We start from the raw sequence: 18,683 nt of genomic DNA on the forward strand, positions 1-18,683 counted from the left end.
AGTCCTCAATATCTTGGTTGCATCTCTTCTAAAGTGAGTTAGACAAGTACAGCAAGCTCAGAAGTGGAAGAAGGCAGCACTGTAAGTCTACTTTGTAACTCGAATGGTCCCAGAGTCAAAAAAAAAAAAAAAAAAAAAAAAGAAAAGAAAAGAAAAGAAAGAAACCAAAACAACAACAAAAAACCACAGCCAATCTTGTTACAGGGTCCACTGGACTTGCTTTGCTCTTTATATCTATGACATATTTCAGGATAAAACCCTACAATGCACTCTTGAAGTCTGCTTTACTCACCTACACTCCAGATGGTGATCTACCATGTTTTACAAGAAAAGTAATTGTGCATGTGCACACACACAGGCACAGTGTGTTTGTACTTGTACATGAAGAACTATTGTCTGGAATAGGGAATTATTCCTAAATCAATGTGAAATAAATTCAGGAGAGTAAAATAAGAATGGGAGCTGTCATTCAAAGAAAAAAAAAAAAAAGCAACTTGTTTCTGCTTGAGCTTACTTCTCCACGTGAGACATTCAAGAAAATAAAGGTGATCTCTAATAGGAAGGCACTGTGTAACAGCATGTAGTGCATTCTGCATTTGCTTTAAGATCCAGAATGACTAATTCTCTATAATTAAGAAAACTGTAGCATAACAGAGTTGGTAATGCCTCTGGCAGCACTCATCACAGTTTTCAATAAGAGATTAAGTTACTTAATACAAATTATACTTGCACAGAGGAATACAGACCCATGATCACCCACTCTTTTGGCAGTAGAACCTACTCTTTGTTCTTCATAATGGAAAAATAAAACTGTTTCTACCCATTTTAATTCACATGACAGAAATTAAATACAGGTTATATTACATGTATCAAGAACTATGCATTTCTCAAATACGTAGAAAAGAGGGGCTGGAAAAGCGATATCAGCAGAGAATGGAGACTCAATTTATTGCCAGACTTATTACAGATACTTTCCATCTTGCTTTGCAATGCCATTGTATGTACAAAGCCAAATCACGGAGGGAAGGTTTCCCTTTGCTGCAGTTTTTGAAGACCAACTAGACAATTAGCCAGAATCGATGGCTGAGAAGAGCTTCCTGTTGCCCTTCATAGGAATGCAGCATCCTTGAAGAAACTGACAAAACGCTATGGCCTATCGAGAGAAAGTGAACGGCTTTTCATTTCTAGTTATTTTAAATGTTGAAAAAAAATCAAACCACCAACTAAACAAACAAACAACATAACAACAAAAACAGACAACCCAGCACCTTCTCTCTACTTTTAAACAGTTTTACACATTTGAAAAGGCACATGATGTTCCCACATCGTGTAAATTCTTGGCTAAAATAACTCTAAAGACAACAGTACAGAATTTAAAATATGACCTGGATTTTACTTACTACAGTAATGGTATTTAGGAAAGAATAATTTATTATTCTTGAAATTTAACATTACTTTAAGCGTAAATGGAATCTATAATTCTTAAATTTAAACTTTAAAAACAAACAAATGGAGAATACCAGATCAAGAGGAAGTAATTAAAGTTTGGCTTCAAAGTTATCAATCAGTTAAGATCTTCCACTACAGCTGACTGATGTTACGCCTTATGTTATAAACATTAAGTGACAGGATTTTACCCGGATTTTTGGATCCTTTGCAAATTAATACAAAAAATAAATCTTTTCCTAACAGTTTTTATTTATTCCAGCCTCAAACAGCACACCCTTCCTTCTCAGTACAGCTTACCCAGCAAGGACTTAAGTCCTTAAACTATTATTCCATATCTGTGTGTAAATAAACTCAGTGAAACAGAAAGTTGATGTACAGCCATACAGTGCAAAAGGGATAACAGTGAACACTACTGGGCGATATCCTGAACATGCTCAGCTGCTTTTGAAAGAGGCCCAAACATGATGTGCACAGGTCAGGTACAAGGCTGCATTTTTTCCAGACCTTGCATGCCTGGGCATTTAAAACCAAACTCCCAGATTTATGACTAGTAATACCATAAATCAACAAAAGAAAACACACAAAGTATTTAAAAGCAGTTGTGTCAGATAGTTGTAAGCAACAGAACAGTAAGACAAAGCTGCTGCCCATAAAATTGAAGACACGTTGATTATTGTAGCAGAGCCAATATTTCACGGAGTTGAAGAGCCACCCATGGTCATAAATCTTAACAGCAAAACAATTTCAACCATTTGTGAAAAATCATTTTTAATAAACCACTGTAAATAATAACTGTGAATATGCATTTTCCATCTCCAAAAATAGATCTACATCTTCGGAGGAGAGGCAGCTTTAGATTTCTTTTAGAACATGGTCCCACTCAAATGGCTGAATAATATCTGCTCTGGGCTCCATTTTGTTCAGCCCATCGTTTGTCAAGAAATACACTTTTCTTAAAAAAACAAAATAAAAACAAACAAACAAACAAAAAAAAACCTACCCGCATTCAGAGTACACAGAATTCAGGGAAACACTGAGAGGCAAAAGTTTACAGCTTCCCAAAGCAAAATGGTCACGACAGCCCTGAGACCTCAAAACATTCCTTGCCCCACTACGTTCCTCTGCCAGCAGGTGACAGTTTATGGAGAAGAACCATTCCCAGATCATGTAGTGAAAACAAAACGCGTCTCATCTACCAAATACATTAGATTTGGTAAGCAGAGGGAGGGCTAGTTTTTCTACACAGCTCTGCAAGACTCTTGGATTCAAAATAAATAAATAAATACATAAATGAAATGAGTTCAACTCTGAAAGTTTAAGGAAGGACTGGTGCAAAAAGAAAGCTGAAAAGAAGCCATGACTCTAAGAAAAAAAAAAAAAGCTAAAATGCAAATAATAATCCAACAATATAACTATTATTTATATAAATAACTTGGAAATAAAGAGTAGGGGGCAAAGATTGGACAACAGAACAGAAACAAAGTTTCAAGCTGTATTTCCTCTAAACTGTGAAGGGATTAAAAAAAAAAAAAGAAGGCAAGGGAGAAGAAAAAAAAACAAGTTCACGCACTGGTCAAAATTTCATACAGAGGCTTAGGTTGGAAGGGACCTAAAAGATAATCTACTTTCAAGCCCCCCTGATGTGGGCAGCATTACCACATACTAGATGGGAGATGCCCAGAGCCCCATATGACCTGGCCAAGGATGGGGAATCCACAGTTTCTCTGTGAAGCCTGTGCCAGTGCCTCATTACTCTGAGTAAAGAACTTAAATTTCTCCTCTTTTAGTTTAAAGCCATTTCCTCTTGTCCTACCACTATTAGACCATGTAAAAAGTCATATTCTTTCCTGTTTATAAGCTCTCCTCAAGTACTGGAAAGCCACAATGAAGTCTCCCTAGAGCCTTCTCTAAGAGAAACGAGTCTAGTTCCCTCAACCTTTCTTGATAGGAGAGGTGCTCCTCTCCTGCCAACCCAAGCAGAGAATCATAGATTCATAGAATCACCAAGATTGGAAAAGATCTACAAGATCACCCAGTCCAACCATCCACTTATCATCAATAGCTCTCACTAAACCACGTCCCTCAACACAATATCCAAACGTTCCTCGAACACCTCCATGGTCTGCGACTCCACCACCTCCCCAGGCAGCCCATTCTAGTGCCTGACCACTCACTTGGAGAGGTAGTATTTCCTAACGCCCAGCCTGAATCTCCACTGGCACAACTTGAGGACATTCCCTCTAGTCCTAGAAGTTACTAACTGCAGCGGGAGCTTCAAAGGACAAAAAAAATATTAGCCCAATTCGCTTAGGAAAGACACAATGTCACAATAAATGCTTGTGGAACACCAGAGCACAGCACTTGACTATCACTGTAAGTTGGTCTTGGGCAGTATAAGCAGCAGAGCTGTCCTCATGCAGCAGCTGCAAAATACGGAACCAAACAAGAAAGGGGTTTTGCATGCAAATGATGCAAAGGATTAGGGATTATAAAATCCATTTGCTTTATTACAATGGTCACTACTTGCAATGCATTGTCTCAAAGTCCTGAAAATATCTGTTCCTGCCAATTACATATCCATTATCTCAGGCTGTAGGGATCCTAAGTCTAACCACACAAATGAATGAGCATTTTTGCAAGGACAAGTCAGACATACATGGGACGCAAAGCAGTGGTGCGCAACGCAGTTACAGACTGGGACAGGTATAATGTCTGAGAAACACACCAAGCACACGGGAAGCATCTTCACACATCAAGCTCAACTAAATTCTGGTATTTATCAATAAACATGAGTTGGGGTTAAAAATTTGAATTAAAGCTATTTTTTAATGAAAAAAAAAAAGATTTATTGACTTCAATTTCAAAAGTTGTTTTGGAGATTGTGCTCGAGGGTTTGCTCACACATTAGGCTTAAACAGCAATTTAAGTCTGAAAGCCACTGTCAGAGCAGACGTCCTCCTCGCAACACAGTTTCACAGTTTTCAGTGAATAGAAGGTATCTGATCAGGAAGAAGAGTAATGTTGTGCTGCTGTATTATATTATATACATCTGAGCTTCGAGGAATCTACTGCTTAGGAGCCCCTCCAGCTTGACATGGCACCTCTGTGTTTGATTTCCATGAGTTAAAGGGGGATATGCTTCCTTGTATGTTTTATACACTTTTGCACCTAAATGTAATGAAACACCTAAATATCACTTCAATACTTCAATTCAATACTTCAATACTGTGTGAAAGGCTGCGGTACGTTCAAAAATGAATGAAAAATGGAGATGCTCATTTTCTTTAACCTCTATCGTTACTTTTGGTTTCTACTGAACAGAAAAGCTTTTACTCCTAGCACTTTGTTTCATTTAGGAAGTGCAAAAGAATGGGTTCAGTCTGAGAAAATCACCCAAGTCAGGGCAGCAACTGAGACTCTGGGGAAACAACGAGTCAGAAGTTGCTGGAAGACAACCATCCAGGAAAAAGTGATTCCCATCTGTGGCCTACTTGAACATTACATAAGCCTTAATTACACCACCAGGGCTAGCACTATGTTTAAAGCCAATTCCCCTTCAAATATCACTTTCTCCCAAAATAGTTTAAAATACGAGATTGGAAACAAGAACTTAAATTGGTTCCATAAAGTGATTTGTAATGTTTATACAGGAAATCACTAGCAAAAACAATCTGGAAGAAGAGAATATTTGTAGTTCTCTGGAAAAAGAAGACCAAACCAAAACCAAAGCAAAAAAAAAGAAAAAAGAAAAAAAAAAAGCTGAGATGCTCTGACCATGCTCTGGAAGGCTGTACAATATGCATGCATGCTTAAGAAAAATCCTCATCTCCTGATCAGTGAAAGCTTACCTGAATTATCGTATCATAGAATGGTCTGGGTTGAAAAGGACCACAATGATCCTCTAGTTTCAACCTCTCTGCTATGTGCACGGTCGCCAACCACCAGACCAGGCTGCCCAGAGCCACATCTAATCTGGCAATGAATGGGCCAGGGATGGGGCATCCACAACCTCCTTGGACAACCTGTTCCAGTGTGTCACCATCCTCTGTATGAAAAACTTCAATTCTGCACAGATGAGCATTTTCAGTTATAAAAATAAAAATCAAATAATACAATGCATAATAATCAACTTAAGGTTTCCAGTCTTCTCTCTTTAAAGTAGACACTAAACCAGAAACAGGCAATTGTAGAGGGAAATGAGTTTCCATTTTATGTCAGTTCATCTTGTTGCAGAAAGGAAAAACAAACAAATGAAAAAAATACTCCCCCCTCCCCCCCAAACCTCATCTGCTGTTATTCCAGTGCAGCAGTACAGCCACCTGACACAGACATAGCCATTTCTGCATGCAGGCAGCTCTCTCAAGGATGCCAGCCTGGCCACATGCTCCTTCTTGCAATCCCTGTTTATGACAAAACACATTCGAATGTGGCAGGGGGGAGCTCAGAACATCATGTGAAGCAGCACCAATCGGGTGCAGTAAATGCTGTGTTGAGCAGGGTGTTCTTGGAGAACCATTTACCAATGTAGCTAGAAAAAGCCTTTATAGACTCATAACCTTTTGATAAGGGATACAGCAAAGCAGATTGTTTTCATTTGACATAACAAATGGAGAATAGGCATGCTTTTAGTGAAAGGTCATTCTCAAACACTCGTAGAAGAGGCTTTCCTTCTAATATACTAGCTATTTAAAGACTCTTGAGATTATCAGTGCATTTCCCTTGCATACCTTTTTGAGATTTAGTAGTTGCTCCTTAAAATATACACATTTTTTCTCCAGAATTTCTCCAGAATCCTCTAAATTCACTCCAGTTCACATGTAAGACAAACAAGAACAAACCAAAATGAAACTGTTATTTACAAGATTAAACCTAAAAATAGAAACAAACAAAACCCACACCAACCCTGCTGCTCAACTTTATTTATCCAGCACTGGTGCTCTGCCGTCACCACACTCACCATTCCCCTCTACTAGGCATTTCCTTCATGTTGAATCACAAAGATATTCCTCCTTCCTGCAGCAGAGGTACGTCTCTAAGTTCATGACGCCAGGAAGATCTTGAGGACAGGGATCAAGTCATCTACTATTAAAACTGGTATAAACATCAAGCTGATAATATTTTCTCTAAAGAACCTTTATGTACATCCTAAGGTTTCTCCCTGCACATGATTGAAAACAATTACTTTCTGCAATGCAGTTTTACTTCTCTATTTCTCTGAGAAATAAATCTTTTGCCATCCTAAACATTTTCCTATTATCTAGAGCAGTTTCCACTTCTGTGCAAATAGCTACACAAAGCACCTGCAGCTCTCCTGACACCCAAGCCAGACATATATGTCAGGCCCTGATCTGCCAGGGATGAAACAATATTCCAGCATTTCCTCTCTGTGACATGGAGATGGAGAGCATCCTACACACTTTAATATAGAATTCAGTGCAAGAGTATAATTATCATCGAGTTTCTTTCAGGTTGCCAGGCTAGAGATGGTGCATTTGTTAAATTGCATTGCTTCTAAACAGGTGTTGGCCACACAGGTTCACTATGACAACCACCCATGCTGTGGACTACAGCAGTATCTCTCCATGTGGTAGGATCTCTTTGTTCCACTGCTCTCTGGAGGATGGCCACCAGCACCTGCCTTCTTGTAGCCATACTGGCAACAACACACTTTCCGAGATCACGGGAAGGGAAATCTCTAAAGATACACTTTTTAAAATGGAATATGGTGTTTGAAAATAAATACCAGACCAGTTCAAGCATCAGGAAGAGGGCTTTACCAAGAAAATTATTAATTCCACGGAGCAGGAATTACGTCTTCTTCCTCTTCCCTTTTACAAGCTGCACTGGTATCCTCCAGGCTGGCATTTCAGGGATAATAATAGAGCCAAGGATTTGTTTTTAGAACTGGAGCACTACAGTCCTGGCAGCAAACACCACTCACACCTTTTGTGCGCTGCCATATTTTTTATCTTCTCCTCCCCTCATCCACCAACAGGACTGAAGGAATCCAACAGCATGGAAACGGCTTTATAAAGATGTCCGATACCCAGTATCTGGAATAAATACCAATAACCCCCAAAACTCCACGCTGCAGAACTTTGTGAAGGCCAACACAGGAGGACATCAGTGTTTCCATGCTACCAGAAATGAGCAATTTACAGCCACGGTTCAGAGGCCAAATGAGCCCTCTGCTCAGCCCATAAAGAGCCCTGCAGTATGACTGTTCTGTTTCCAGCAGGAAATGAGATGCTTGTACGAGATACCCCTGTGGTTTTCGTACTGTAAATGTATCAGCTGGTACAAAGCCTCCGGAGAGGGCCATTAACTAATGCTTAGAAAGAGCAGCGCAGCAGCAGACCGCACGTAACACCTCGGAGACGAAAAGCGAGGACCAAAGCCGACGACAGAGATTGAGGGCCGGCATCCTGCGGCGAAAGCTGTGCGGGGAACAGACCTGCCCACGTCGCCCGGAGTCCTCACCCCGCTCCTCCGCACGAGGAGGCTGCACTCGCCACCCACCTTCCCCACCCGCAGCCGAGGAGGCCCACCCTCAGGCGCACGTCCCACCGTGGCCATTTTCCCCCCCTTTTCTCGCCCGCTCCCTCCCGCCGGCCGCCGGGGAGGAGCCGCCCGACCCGGCAGGACCGCAGCCCGGCAGGGGAGGAGGAGGAGGGGGAGGAGGAGGAAGGGCGACAGGGGGTGGAGACCGCCCGGGGCAGGGCCGGGGGCGGCCGGAGGGGCGCGGGGAGACAAAGGGGGGCGGCGGCAGCCCCGCCGGACACCTGCCCGCCCGCCCGCTCCGCACGTACCCAGCAGCAGCAGGCGGTGCGTCTGCTTGTACTCCCGCTTCTGCTCCTTGAGCGCCCGGTCGATGCTCTTGCTGACTTTCCTCGCCTCCTTCTCCGCCTCCCGCTCCTCCAGGCGCAGCTTCTCCCAGGGTCTCTGCAGGGCCGGCGGCGGGTGCTGTGTCTGCTGCTGCCGCGACGCCTTTCCCCCGCCGGGGCCGCCGGCCTTGGGCAGCGACGGCCGCTCGGGGGCCGCCCCGTTGCCGCCGCCGTTCTGCAGCAGCAGCGGCGGCCCGTCCGCTTCGCCGCCGCCGGGCTTGCCGCCGGGCCGGAGCAGCGCGCCCTCGCCCAGAGGCTGCGGCTGCGGGGCGGCGTGCGGCTCGGCCGGCGGCTCGGGCTCCGAGGCGGCGCCGGACGAAATGGAGCCGCCGGCGTCGCCGAAGAGCCGCGGGCGCAGGCTGTAGCAGAGCCCCATGGCTCGGTCCCCCTGCCGGGGACGGGCTGCGGCGCGGCGGGGCTATAGCCTGGGCGCTTCCCGCCGGCCCTACGCGCCGGGGCGGCGGCGGCGGCGAGGGGCGCGGGCGGGCGGGGAGGGGGCGCCGCGGAGCCCCTCAGGGCCCCGCTGGGCCATCTTGCATTTTCCTCCCCGGGCGGCTCCTCCGCGCCGATCACCTGACGCTGAGCTGCCACCGCCGGGTCCACCTTACCGTAAATACCCCAGCGCCAGCCCACCGCGCAGCGCCGGGCGCCGGCGGGGAGGGGCGGGGGCACCCCGCCCGCGCACACTCACGCCGACACGCTTACACACTCACGCTGGCACACGCAGCGCGGGCTGGGAAACGCTCGCCCCCTGCGCAGGCGGGCGGGGAGGTAGGCAGGGAGGTGGCCGTTGCCTCCCGCAGGCCGCTGCCCCCATCGCGGGCCGCCTTGCCCGCTTCCCGCCAGCGACGCCCCGAGCCCCTCCGGGAGAAGCCCGGGAGCTGCCTGAGGGGCGCCCTGCTGTGTGCCCTGAGGGCGGGCGAGGCCCGAGCCCCTGACGGCCAGCCGGCTCCCGCCCGGCCCAGGCCCCACACGGACGTGCCGCCGTGCCCGCAGTTAAAACACAATTTTCAGCCCGTGTACGCAGTTCCCTACACACACAACGCCTGGCTCCGCCACCCGCACGCTGACTAACGGTGCCGTGGGAGGAAAAGTTTGGATGTGGTGTCTCGGGGAAATAATTGGTGATAACTGGGAAGCGCTCGGCTTTTGCAGCAGTAGTACTCCATGGGCGTGGAAGGTTGTGCTGTGAAGCTAGTCTGTGTAAAGACAGTGACAGCCCTCACGATAACAAGTCTTGGGCAAATTTGGACAGGTCCTGATTGCCCTGTTCACTGCATAGCACCCGTGCTACCCCTGTCTTGCTAGGCCTTGGTTTGGTCTCCTCATTTTGCCCAGTGATAGCCACAATTACAAACTCCTGTAGGAAGAAGTGAAGAGAGGTGCAACCTCCATACTCCTTCACATTGAGTGAATGAGAGCGAATTGGTGATAGTTTTTAGTACCTGGTTATGGGAAACAGAATTCCATTCCTGGCAAAGTTGCTCCTGTCAAGAAACCTAATGAATGGCGTCTAGAACATGTATTTTGCAAGCAGTGAGTTACATGTTAACATTCTCCCCCCCCCTCCCTCCCCCCCCAAAAAACTCAAACCACTCTGTATTAACATAAAATAAATACATACTGTTTAACTGAAAGCATCAACTTGCTGTTAGTGCACCACACAGAGGAAAATTTGCCAGTGAAAATATTAGCAGGATCCAGCACGTTGTAGACGTTGTGCTTGTCTACCATTCAAAACACTGACCAGCTATTTGTAGAGATAGGTGCCTTGGAATCCCAGAACTGTAGAATGACCGAATGGCCTGCATTGGAAGGGACCTCAAAGCCCACCCAATCCCACCCTGTGCCATGGGCAGAGCTGCCCCCCAGCAGCTCAGCTGCCCAGGGCCCCATCCAACCTGGCCTTGAGTGCCTCCAGGGATGAGGCACCACAGCTTCTCTGGGCAGCTGTGCCAGCACCTCACCACCCTCTTTCGGTTTAGCTCTGCCACAAGAGTCCCGTAGCTGTTACTTCCACTGTAAGTTTTAACACTCAATTATATCCTAGTTGCATCTTGGTTGCAAAATATATAACTGGTTGCCTAACAGCAGGGATATTTCACCACTGCTGCAATGCTGTTGTGTTGGGAATGAAATTCCTCTGGCATTTTTATGGGCCACAGCAGTAAGCCACCTCTTAGGCTGTGAATGAAAGATTTTGTTTTTTGTTTGAACAGGATTTTGGACAGGCATAATCTTGGTGTTCAGTTTGGACCAAATAGCAGGGATCCGGGGAGTAGTGGCTGTATGCTTTTAAGCGTAATGAGGTCACAGAATCTCAGAACCATAGGGGACTTCTGAAGATGATTCAGACCAACCACCTGCTAAAGCAGGTTCACCTTCCCTACAGTAGGTCACACAGAACATTGTCCAGGTGGGTTTTGAATATCTCCAGAGAAGGAGACTTTACAGTCTTTCTGGGCATCCTGTTCCAGCACTCTGACACCCTACAGTAAAGAAGTTTTTTCTCATGTTCATACGGAAGTTCCCATTGCCTCTTGTTCTGTCACTGGGCACCACTGAAAAGAGCCTGGCCCCATCCACCTGATTCCTGCCTTTTAGATATTTGTAAGCATTCATAAGATCCCCTCTCGGTCTCCTTCAGGCTGAACAATCTCCTGTATCTCAGTCTTTCCTCATAAAGGAGATTCTTCAGGTTCCCAGTCATTTCATAGCCCTCCACTGGACTCTATCTATATGTTCTCTGTCTTACTTGAACTGAACAGCTCCAAAAAGCTTGTCTACTAGCTCTTATTATCTTTCTGGCCAAAGGAATAGTGATCATTACTACTTCTGGATTACTGTGGCCTGGGATTGTGAAGAATTTAGAGTGAGAAAGTCAATGTCATGCAGTTTTCTCATCTGAATGCTGTTTGGAGAGCCTTTTGTGGGACAACGTTCAACATCTTCTAAGGTGAGGCATCTAAACCAAAACCAAACAAGCAACTTAGTTTTTCTGTGACACTAATTACCTATGATTATATTAACTGAAATGAATGAATGTGCATATGTACACATATATTTATCTGAGTCTGAACTGAAAGCAAAAAACTTTAAACAGTTTTTTTTTTTTCTTCTTGTTCTTAATGCATGGTTCCACCTACAAATTAAGCAATTGGAGGTGACTGTCCAATTGTAAGTAGCAACGAGGTATGCCCACCAGATGGCTCTACTTCAAGGAATAATACAATTCTGGTAGGTAAATATTTAAATATTATTCTCATGAAATTTTTCCTTACCCTTTCTTAAAAAGGAGTGATTTTTTTTACATTATTTGAACGCTTAATATGAATATAATTTATGTTCCATTTTATGTTTTTGAAACAAATTTGATTTAACACTTTCTTCAGTATGGAGGAAATTGGATTTTTGACATTTAGATGGTGTTCCAGATTTTAACGAAGGGATGAGAGTTTGTGATCTAACTTCAACAAATGTAGTAACTGCAGTTGCCTTGAAAATTTAACTGTGTGGGAATTCAACGGACCCCAGTTAAATGGAGATCTATTTGAAGTTTGATAAGAAAAGAAACTTGAAGTCCAGGAGAAGCTTTCCTGGGGCTGGAGATTCTTTCATCTTCTTTTTGTTGCTCTAATTAGTCCCTGTAGTAGTTAATGAGTTATCAATACTCTGACTACTGCTTTGCAGTGTTGTTTTTCTGTATTTTCATTAAAATAGCACCATGTATTCAGAGACCATAAATTCAGAATCTGTACTGGAATATTCCGTCTAAATTATTTGAACATTTTTTTTCCTCAATACTTTTCTGGACCTCAGTGATGAATAGTGAAAATGTTGCAAAGTTTTATGTTTACTAAAGAGGAAAGTTATGTGATAGAAGAAAAACAAAACAAAGCAAAGAAAGATGAGCTCTGACAAAAAATGTACTTGCAATTGCCTAAATAAAATTCCTATTGAGGTTAATTTTCTTCATGGTGAAAGGATGTCGGATGTTCCCAGCTTTCATTTGATGCTAAAGATCTCTATGTTCTTCGAAAGGCACTTGTCAAAAAAAACTGCTTGGTTCTTGTGATCTCAATATTTTTGTTGTTGTTGTTATGGTTTATGATAATAAGCACTAAGCTATAATTTGGTACTTATCTTTTCCCTTGGTCTTCTCTTTGAGAGCTGGTGTGCCTGTACTGCTCTGCTAGTATATGGGAAAGTAAAATAGAGTTCTTTGATGTATGCTTTGCTTCCTGATGTCTGGAATCTTTGTGTAATGTTGCTGACTGAAATCTTATCTGCAAGCGCAAGTACACCAATAGACCTTCTGTATATGAGGAGTACAGAGGTTAGATGATTCTCCTGACTTCCTGAAAATATCAGTTAGTCCAAAGACAGAAGAGCAGAAGAAAATGGTATTATTTTCTTGGTCTTCTCATACAGGAGTAATCTGGTTGGTCCTGCAGAGTAGTGCCCTTCCTCATGACCTGAAAAATTATGAGAAGTATGAATAAAGTCATTTTTGTTGTGTTAGGAATGTGCTGGCTGTGTTTCCTTTCCAAACTATTTACAGTAGACTGGAGGATTTTTAACCTTTCCATCCTATAGTCGCTCCTTCCCAATGCTATCTCCAGAGCTATTTTTCGGATAGAAAAAATAGCTTCACCGTTTAGCTTGACAATTGTATTTAAGACACTATATTTAATGTTCGGGGAGCCCATTTTAACTGCAAACCAATGCAATCAGCTAGTACTCACTAGACCTGTGGAAGTCTCAGCTACACAAATATTGTAGATTATTTTAAACTCCCTCTTGAAAGATTATGTTTTGTTTCACCAGTATATCAAAAGGAGAAAGGTAAATTCTTCTGGCCTGCAGTCAGCCCTTGTAGTTTGCATAACACCACAGACACAATGAATATAATTCCTCTGTTTTCACAGAATAACTCCAACCTTCACCACAAACTTTACTTGCTGCTTTTACTGGTTGCTTGAAGATTGCGAAGTGGGAGCAATGTAAGGATTGTGGTGGGAATTCAGTTGTAAATGTAATAGTTGCAGAGCAACAGTTATCCAAATCTAATTTTTGTCAAATTCTCTCTCCCTCGGCAGGATCCAGCTTATCATATCTGAATACAATAGCAGTCAAACAATTTACCTCTTCTTGAGGAGAGCTTCTTTTTTTTTAAATACTGTAAACAATGTGCCAGCTCCTCGAGAAGGGTTTTAGTTTGTTACCGATGAGAAAATAGTAAAGGATTTAGGTTTATTAAAAATGGGGCAATTAGTGCCAGCTGTATTAAAATTATCTTCTAAGTCCCTTCAATAGATCTGTTTGGACCTGAATTTTGTTTTCTTTTGCTTTCACTTCTCAGCCATTTTCACAAAGAGTTTGATGAAAAAATTACTGTTACAGTGTAAAATCATCTTGTTGACTTTCAGAGGGACTAATAGTCTGTCTTTCTCGCAGCAGTCCTGATAGTGCCTTCTGCTTTAAGAGAACTGATTACCAAAGTACAGAAGACATTTTAAATGATGGCATAGACAAGCTTAAGGGAATTTACTGCAAGTACCAAAATAAGATAAAGTAGGTCAGCTTGCGTGAAAACTAGGTTCTGAGCAAACGAAGTAGGAAAACAGAAAGAGATTTAAAATGTAAATTTTGGGATAAAGTTATTTTGTATGTGGTACTGTATAAAACAGGAAAGGGTAGAAGCAAGGCAAAGCAAATTGGAGCTTTTGTATGCTTAGTATATATAAAATCATATAATGCTCTATGTTAGAGGCATAATCTACTGATTTTTCTGTAGTCTTTAGTTTTTTGCTACCTCTAAAGGAATTGGAATAATAAACTTAGGAGGGTTCCAGTGATTTCTTCTAAATATCTTCATGAAGATTTCTTTAAGAAGTTTGCTGAACCATTATTGGAGTCAGAGGATTGTTATATTTTTTGTGGTACGAATGTGGTTTTTGCTCTGAGAAGTAAATCTCACCAGATTGTAACACTTTAAAAACTGTAACTTGCATGACCTCGAACGCAGAGCAGAAAGCCACTGCAGTCCTCCTTGTTCCAGACCTAATCTAGGCAGAGGGAGGGGATGTGGCTTCATGAACACTTCTATTAAAAGACTGATCCTGTTCTGTGTGTGAATAATGCATGTATCTATCACATACCACCCTTCTTTTAAGTCAGGAAACCGTCCTTTATCTGTGCAACCTCAATTCATTCCCGTATAAATATTCATGATGATGCAGTCTTCAACTTTGCACAAACAGCTTCTCCAGACTGAGCTGTTTGTTTTGGGGACTCTGCTCTTGATGCCAGCAGCCAGCAGAGCCATGAAAGAAGTCTCAGTTACATGAAATTCTGGAAGCTTCAGAATAATTTGAAACAATCTTTTATTTTATAAGATGTTTTCAGATTAATGTTTTCATGTAAAAACCAAAACAAGGTAACAAAATAAAACTGAGGTGTGCTGGACATCATCACGCAGACTTAACTTTGATTTTGATATTAAATAAATTGGTCTTTCCATTTCAACTCAGATTCAACCTAAACGATATATTGAGTGGTAGCATCAGAGAAAACTCCTGTTTGGAAGGGACTTCTGGGGATCATAGTTAAAATATCATTTGAGAAGTTAAGAAAAAAAAGGGGGAAACAGTGTAAGCTGGAGAATAAATTCGAATCTTAATAGAATTCTTTTACACAATGCATTTTTTTCATTGAAAACTCTCAGAATTGTTGAAATCAGAATATTCAGTTAAAAAAAAAATAGTCTAAATCAGGATTGACTGTTCCTCACAAGAATAATGGGACAGAAATAGCTTACACTGGAGAAACCAAGGGAAGATGATAATTAATCAATACTTATTGTATAAATCAAAGAGAAAGAGCAGGGAGGAATATTAAATCAAGAGCAGCATTTATAAAAAGATGTAGAAATTATGTTTGTCTTAGGATAAAAATATTGAAGTGGATTTAACACAAGATGAGATAAATGTTCATAGATTTTAATGGCTAGCAAAATTAATTATTATTTCTTTTTACTGAGAAATTCAGTCAACGGTGGATACCCCAGAGCAATCTTTGTATCTGTTATAATGATTTCTTAGTCTTGTGTTTTCTAGATTCCCAGTACTAATTTAATTTAATTGGCCTTTGCATTAACGTGGAAGAAGCTTTCTCTTCCTTTTTTTTTCCCCTTGTCTCACTCTTTTTCATTTCTTCATTATCAAGGAAATAAATTAGGAACCTGAATTCTCAGTAGCCTTCCCACACTTCTCTGTATTGGCATAGGGGAGAAGTCCAAATGCCTCAAGAAGCATGGCCTTTTCTGCAGTTCTCATTACTGGGGAGAACCTGTCCCCTTCAAACAGCTTTGTGCAAATCCCAAAATGTAGACTGACATAAGCTTTCCTCAGAATGTGAACAGAGAGGATCATCTGCTTTCCTAATCTTCTGCTTTTCATTCCTTTTCATCCTTCACTCATCTGTTTGAATAGAAATACCAGGCAGTTTTCAAGAATACAAATATGTTTAAAGTCAAAGTACTACTAAAAATAGGCTGTAGCTAGTCATGTTTTCTTGTTAATCCTCTGCGCATGCCTGGTTGTTCCTCAGGAGAACATACATTCCACTGCATTGCTTAGTTTCAAATGGCATTAGTATTACATTTCTACAGTTTCTCATGTGGGAGAAGTTTTCAGCCTTACAGATCTTCCTCAAGTGAAATTCTTTAAGTGGCAGTTGTTAGTGCTTACAGCAAGTTAGAAGGAATCCTTGAGTCTTCCAAAGTCTTTAAAGAGGTTCTACCTACATGATACAGTGGAGATCTGGAGCAGTTCGGTAGTTGGTTTTCTTTGTTTGTTTCTTTTTTATTTTTAAATTTTATTGTACTTAATGATTTTTAATAAATCCACATCCTTATTATTAATTATGTTCACATCAAAAAGTAGTGTAGAGTTTAGAAATCCCTAAATACCTCAGTTTTCTTGAATAGATGCCTCCTTATGGCTAAAGTTAAATAAAATAAGCTTGTGTACTGATTAAACAATGTTTAGTTTTTATCCTTTTGTAGCACACACTGCAGATTTGAAGATGTGCATAGAACATTATTCTTAAGAATATAAAAGACTGTATATTTAGAAGAAAAGAAGCCACTGACAGGGAACCCAAATACAAATAGTTTCAGAGGAGTACTTTAATCACATCACATAATAAATATGGACAATATATAATCTAAAAAAAGAAAGACACATACATATTCATTCCCTTTAAGATGGGTTTTATACAACAGTATTAGTCTTCTTCAACTTAGCAGTGTCAATAGTTTCTATTTAATTCCAGGTCAGATTAATTGAAAATAACAAAAAGAGCTCCTGACAGTATAGAAACAGGCTCTGCTTTCTGTCTGTTAGTTTCCCTCCAGTGGCTGTTATGAGCAACTTCAGGTCCAACTTGAGATATATTTAATAGAGCATTATTTTGGTTGGGTCTGACAGGAATACAGCGCAACAAATTATACCTTTATTTATGCCTAAATGACTGTAATGAAAGCTTTTAACATTATTTAAAAACTGATGTAGAAATCAGTCATTCTTCTCTTAAGTAGACAAATGAATGTTTTGGTTTTTAATGTAGATTGTATCAGTTTTGGCAAAGTTCTCTGGTCTTTGATTATGCAGGTCAGCAGGCTAGGATTACCCTGAAGCCAGCATATACAGAGAGGGAAAGATGAGTGAATAGGAGGAGCACTTGCCTTGTATTGGCAGAACTCACTGTTTTATTTCTTGCAAAGTAGTTCTTGCAGGTACGTAATTCCACTACCAACCTTTTCTCTTCTGCAATCCTGGTGAGTGGCAAAGCCAGCTTTGGAAGGTGTCTTTGATATTTTCAATTGTGAACAATAGCTAGAGGGGTAGAAAAAAACCCACATGCAAACAAACACAATCACACATAGATTTGATATGTATCCAAAGCAATAATTAGGAGAGAACACAAAATTAGTACTTTAAAAAACTGGCTTTAGAAAACCTTGTTGGTTGCTACTTGAATCCTGAATATCAAAGCCAGAATCCTCTGCCACACTATTTCAGGAGAGAATTTGGGAAAAAAAAAAATCTTAAACTGCATCATCCTGACTGACATTAGCCACTTCTATACTTTTAATAGTGTCTTCTGCCACTTCTCAACTTAGAGAAGAGCCTCTGCAAAATGCAGTATGAGTGTACATGCATGTTTTTATACAGTGGGATAGAGATGAAGTCCAGAACAACGTCAGTGAAATCTGTGGATAGCAAGAGAAGTCATTTCTTTGGGAGGGTGATAAGTTCCTATTTAAAATTCCTACACAGCCCTTATTTCTTGTTGACTATCCTCTGCCATAGACAACAAACCCCTTTTCTTTAAAACTACAATACTGTCCATGTCTTTCTTTTTTTATGCATAAAAATTTACATTACAGAGTGAAAGTGCCATCTGTGAGATGTATTCAAAAACATCTACAGAGTCCTTTTATGTTCATACCTTTCTCTCATTTCGGTTGCATATCTTATGAAGCATACTGCACAGCATCAGTGTGCAGCCTTTTCCAGAAACATTCACATGTACACTGTATATATGTAATGATACCCTGTGCTTGTTGATTATCCCAGTGAGAAATTAGTTTATTTAGACTAATTAATTTCTCAGCACCCCTTCTTGATAAGCCTATTTACAAGACGACTCTTCACATAACAGGAGGTTCTGAAGAAGATATGTGTGAGACGCTTTAGTGACATAAGTAAAAACAAAATGGTTTATTTGGATCTCTAATGATAACCCTGACATAAAGGAGAAAGAGGTCAGTTCATCCAGAACCCAGAAGTGATTCTGGAAGTCACACAGTTCTGAAGTGATTGCATATTGTTTAAATCCAATATATGTTAGATCTATTCATGTGCCGGTGTGAAGTAGCAACATTTCACATACGTTTATAGAAAATGCAGCAAATAGTCTGTGAAGGAGCTTCACACCAAAGTGTGACCATTTCTCAACTTTGTGACATAACCATTCCATTGTAGATGTTATTTATTCTGGGTTTAAGCAAGTTTGGAAACAATTATTAACTGCTTGTTTGATAAATGCCACTCTTAAACATGACCCAGTGATCTTCGGAATCCCCAGAGTAACAGCTGAATTGATATGTTGGGTTAGATGTACTAATAAGGTTGGAGCTGAATCTGCACTGTGAAATTCAGATTGGGCATTTGGTTGGTGCTGGATTTCCTTTCATGAAGGCTGCTAGAGAAGTGGAGTTCAATGGTCAGGCAGTACCAGCTGTTACTGGCAGAACTAGCAGAGAAGCCATAGAGCTTGTTG

General features: G+C 41.6%; 2 protein-coding genes across 4 annotated transcripts in view; one reads left to right on the forward strand and one right to left on the reverse strand.

Annotated features, from left to right (window-relative positions):
- Positions 1-8,709, reverse strand: part of GNAL (G protein subunit alpha L) — a 178,389-nt gene extending 169,680 nt beyond the window's left edge. For both annotated transcript variants that reach the window (XM_085220750.1, XM_085220753.1), the window contains exon 1: positions 8,259-8,709. In XM_085220750.1, the coding sequence (XP_085076876.1) occupies positions 8,259-8,709 (451 nt within the window). The remainder of the gene's footprint in view (positions 1-8,258) is intronic.
- Positions 8,708-18,683, forward strand: part of LOC146544682 (uncharacterized) — a 67,361-nt gene continuing 57,385 nt past the window's right edge. The window contains exons 1-3 of one of the 2 annotated variants that reach the window (XM_085220759.1): positions 8,708-9,104; positions 10,319-10,354; positions 11,488-11,570. In XM_085220759.1, the coding sequence (XP_085076885.1) occupies positions 8,708-9,104; positions 10,319-10,354; positions 11,488-11,570 (516 nt within the window). Of the gene's footprint in view, positions 11,290-11,487; positions 11,571-18,683 lie in introns of both variants that reach the window. The other variant, XM_085220758.1, reaches the window with a different exon arrangement.

Source organism: Meleagris gallopavo, chromosome 3 (genome assembly GCF_905368555.1).
Source record: "Meleagris gallopavo chromosome 3, MGAL_WU_HG_1.1, whole genome shotgun sequence".
NCBI lineage: Eukaryota > Metazoa > Chordata > Aves > Galliformes > Phasianidae > Meleagris > Meleagris gallopavo.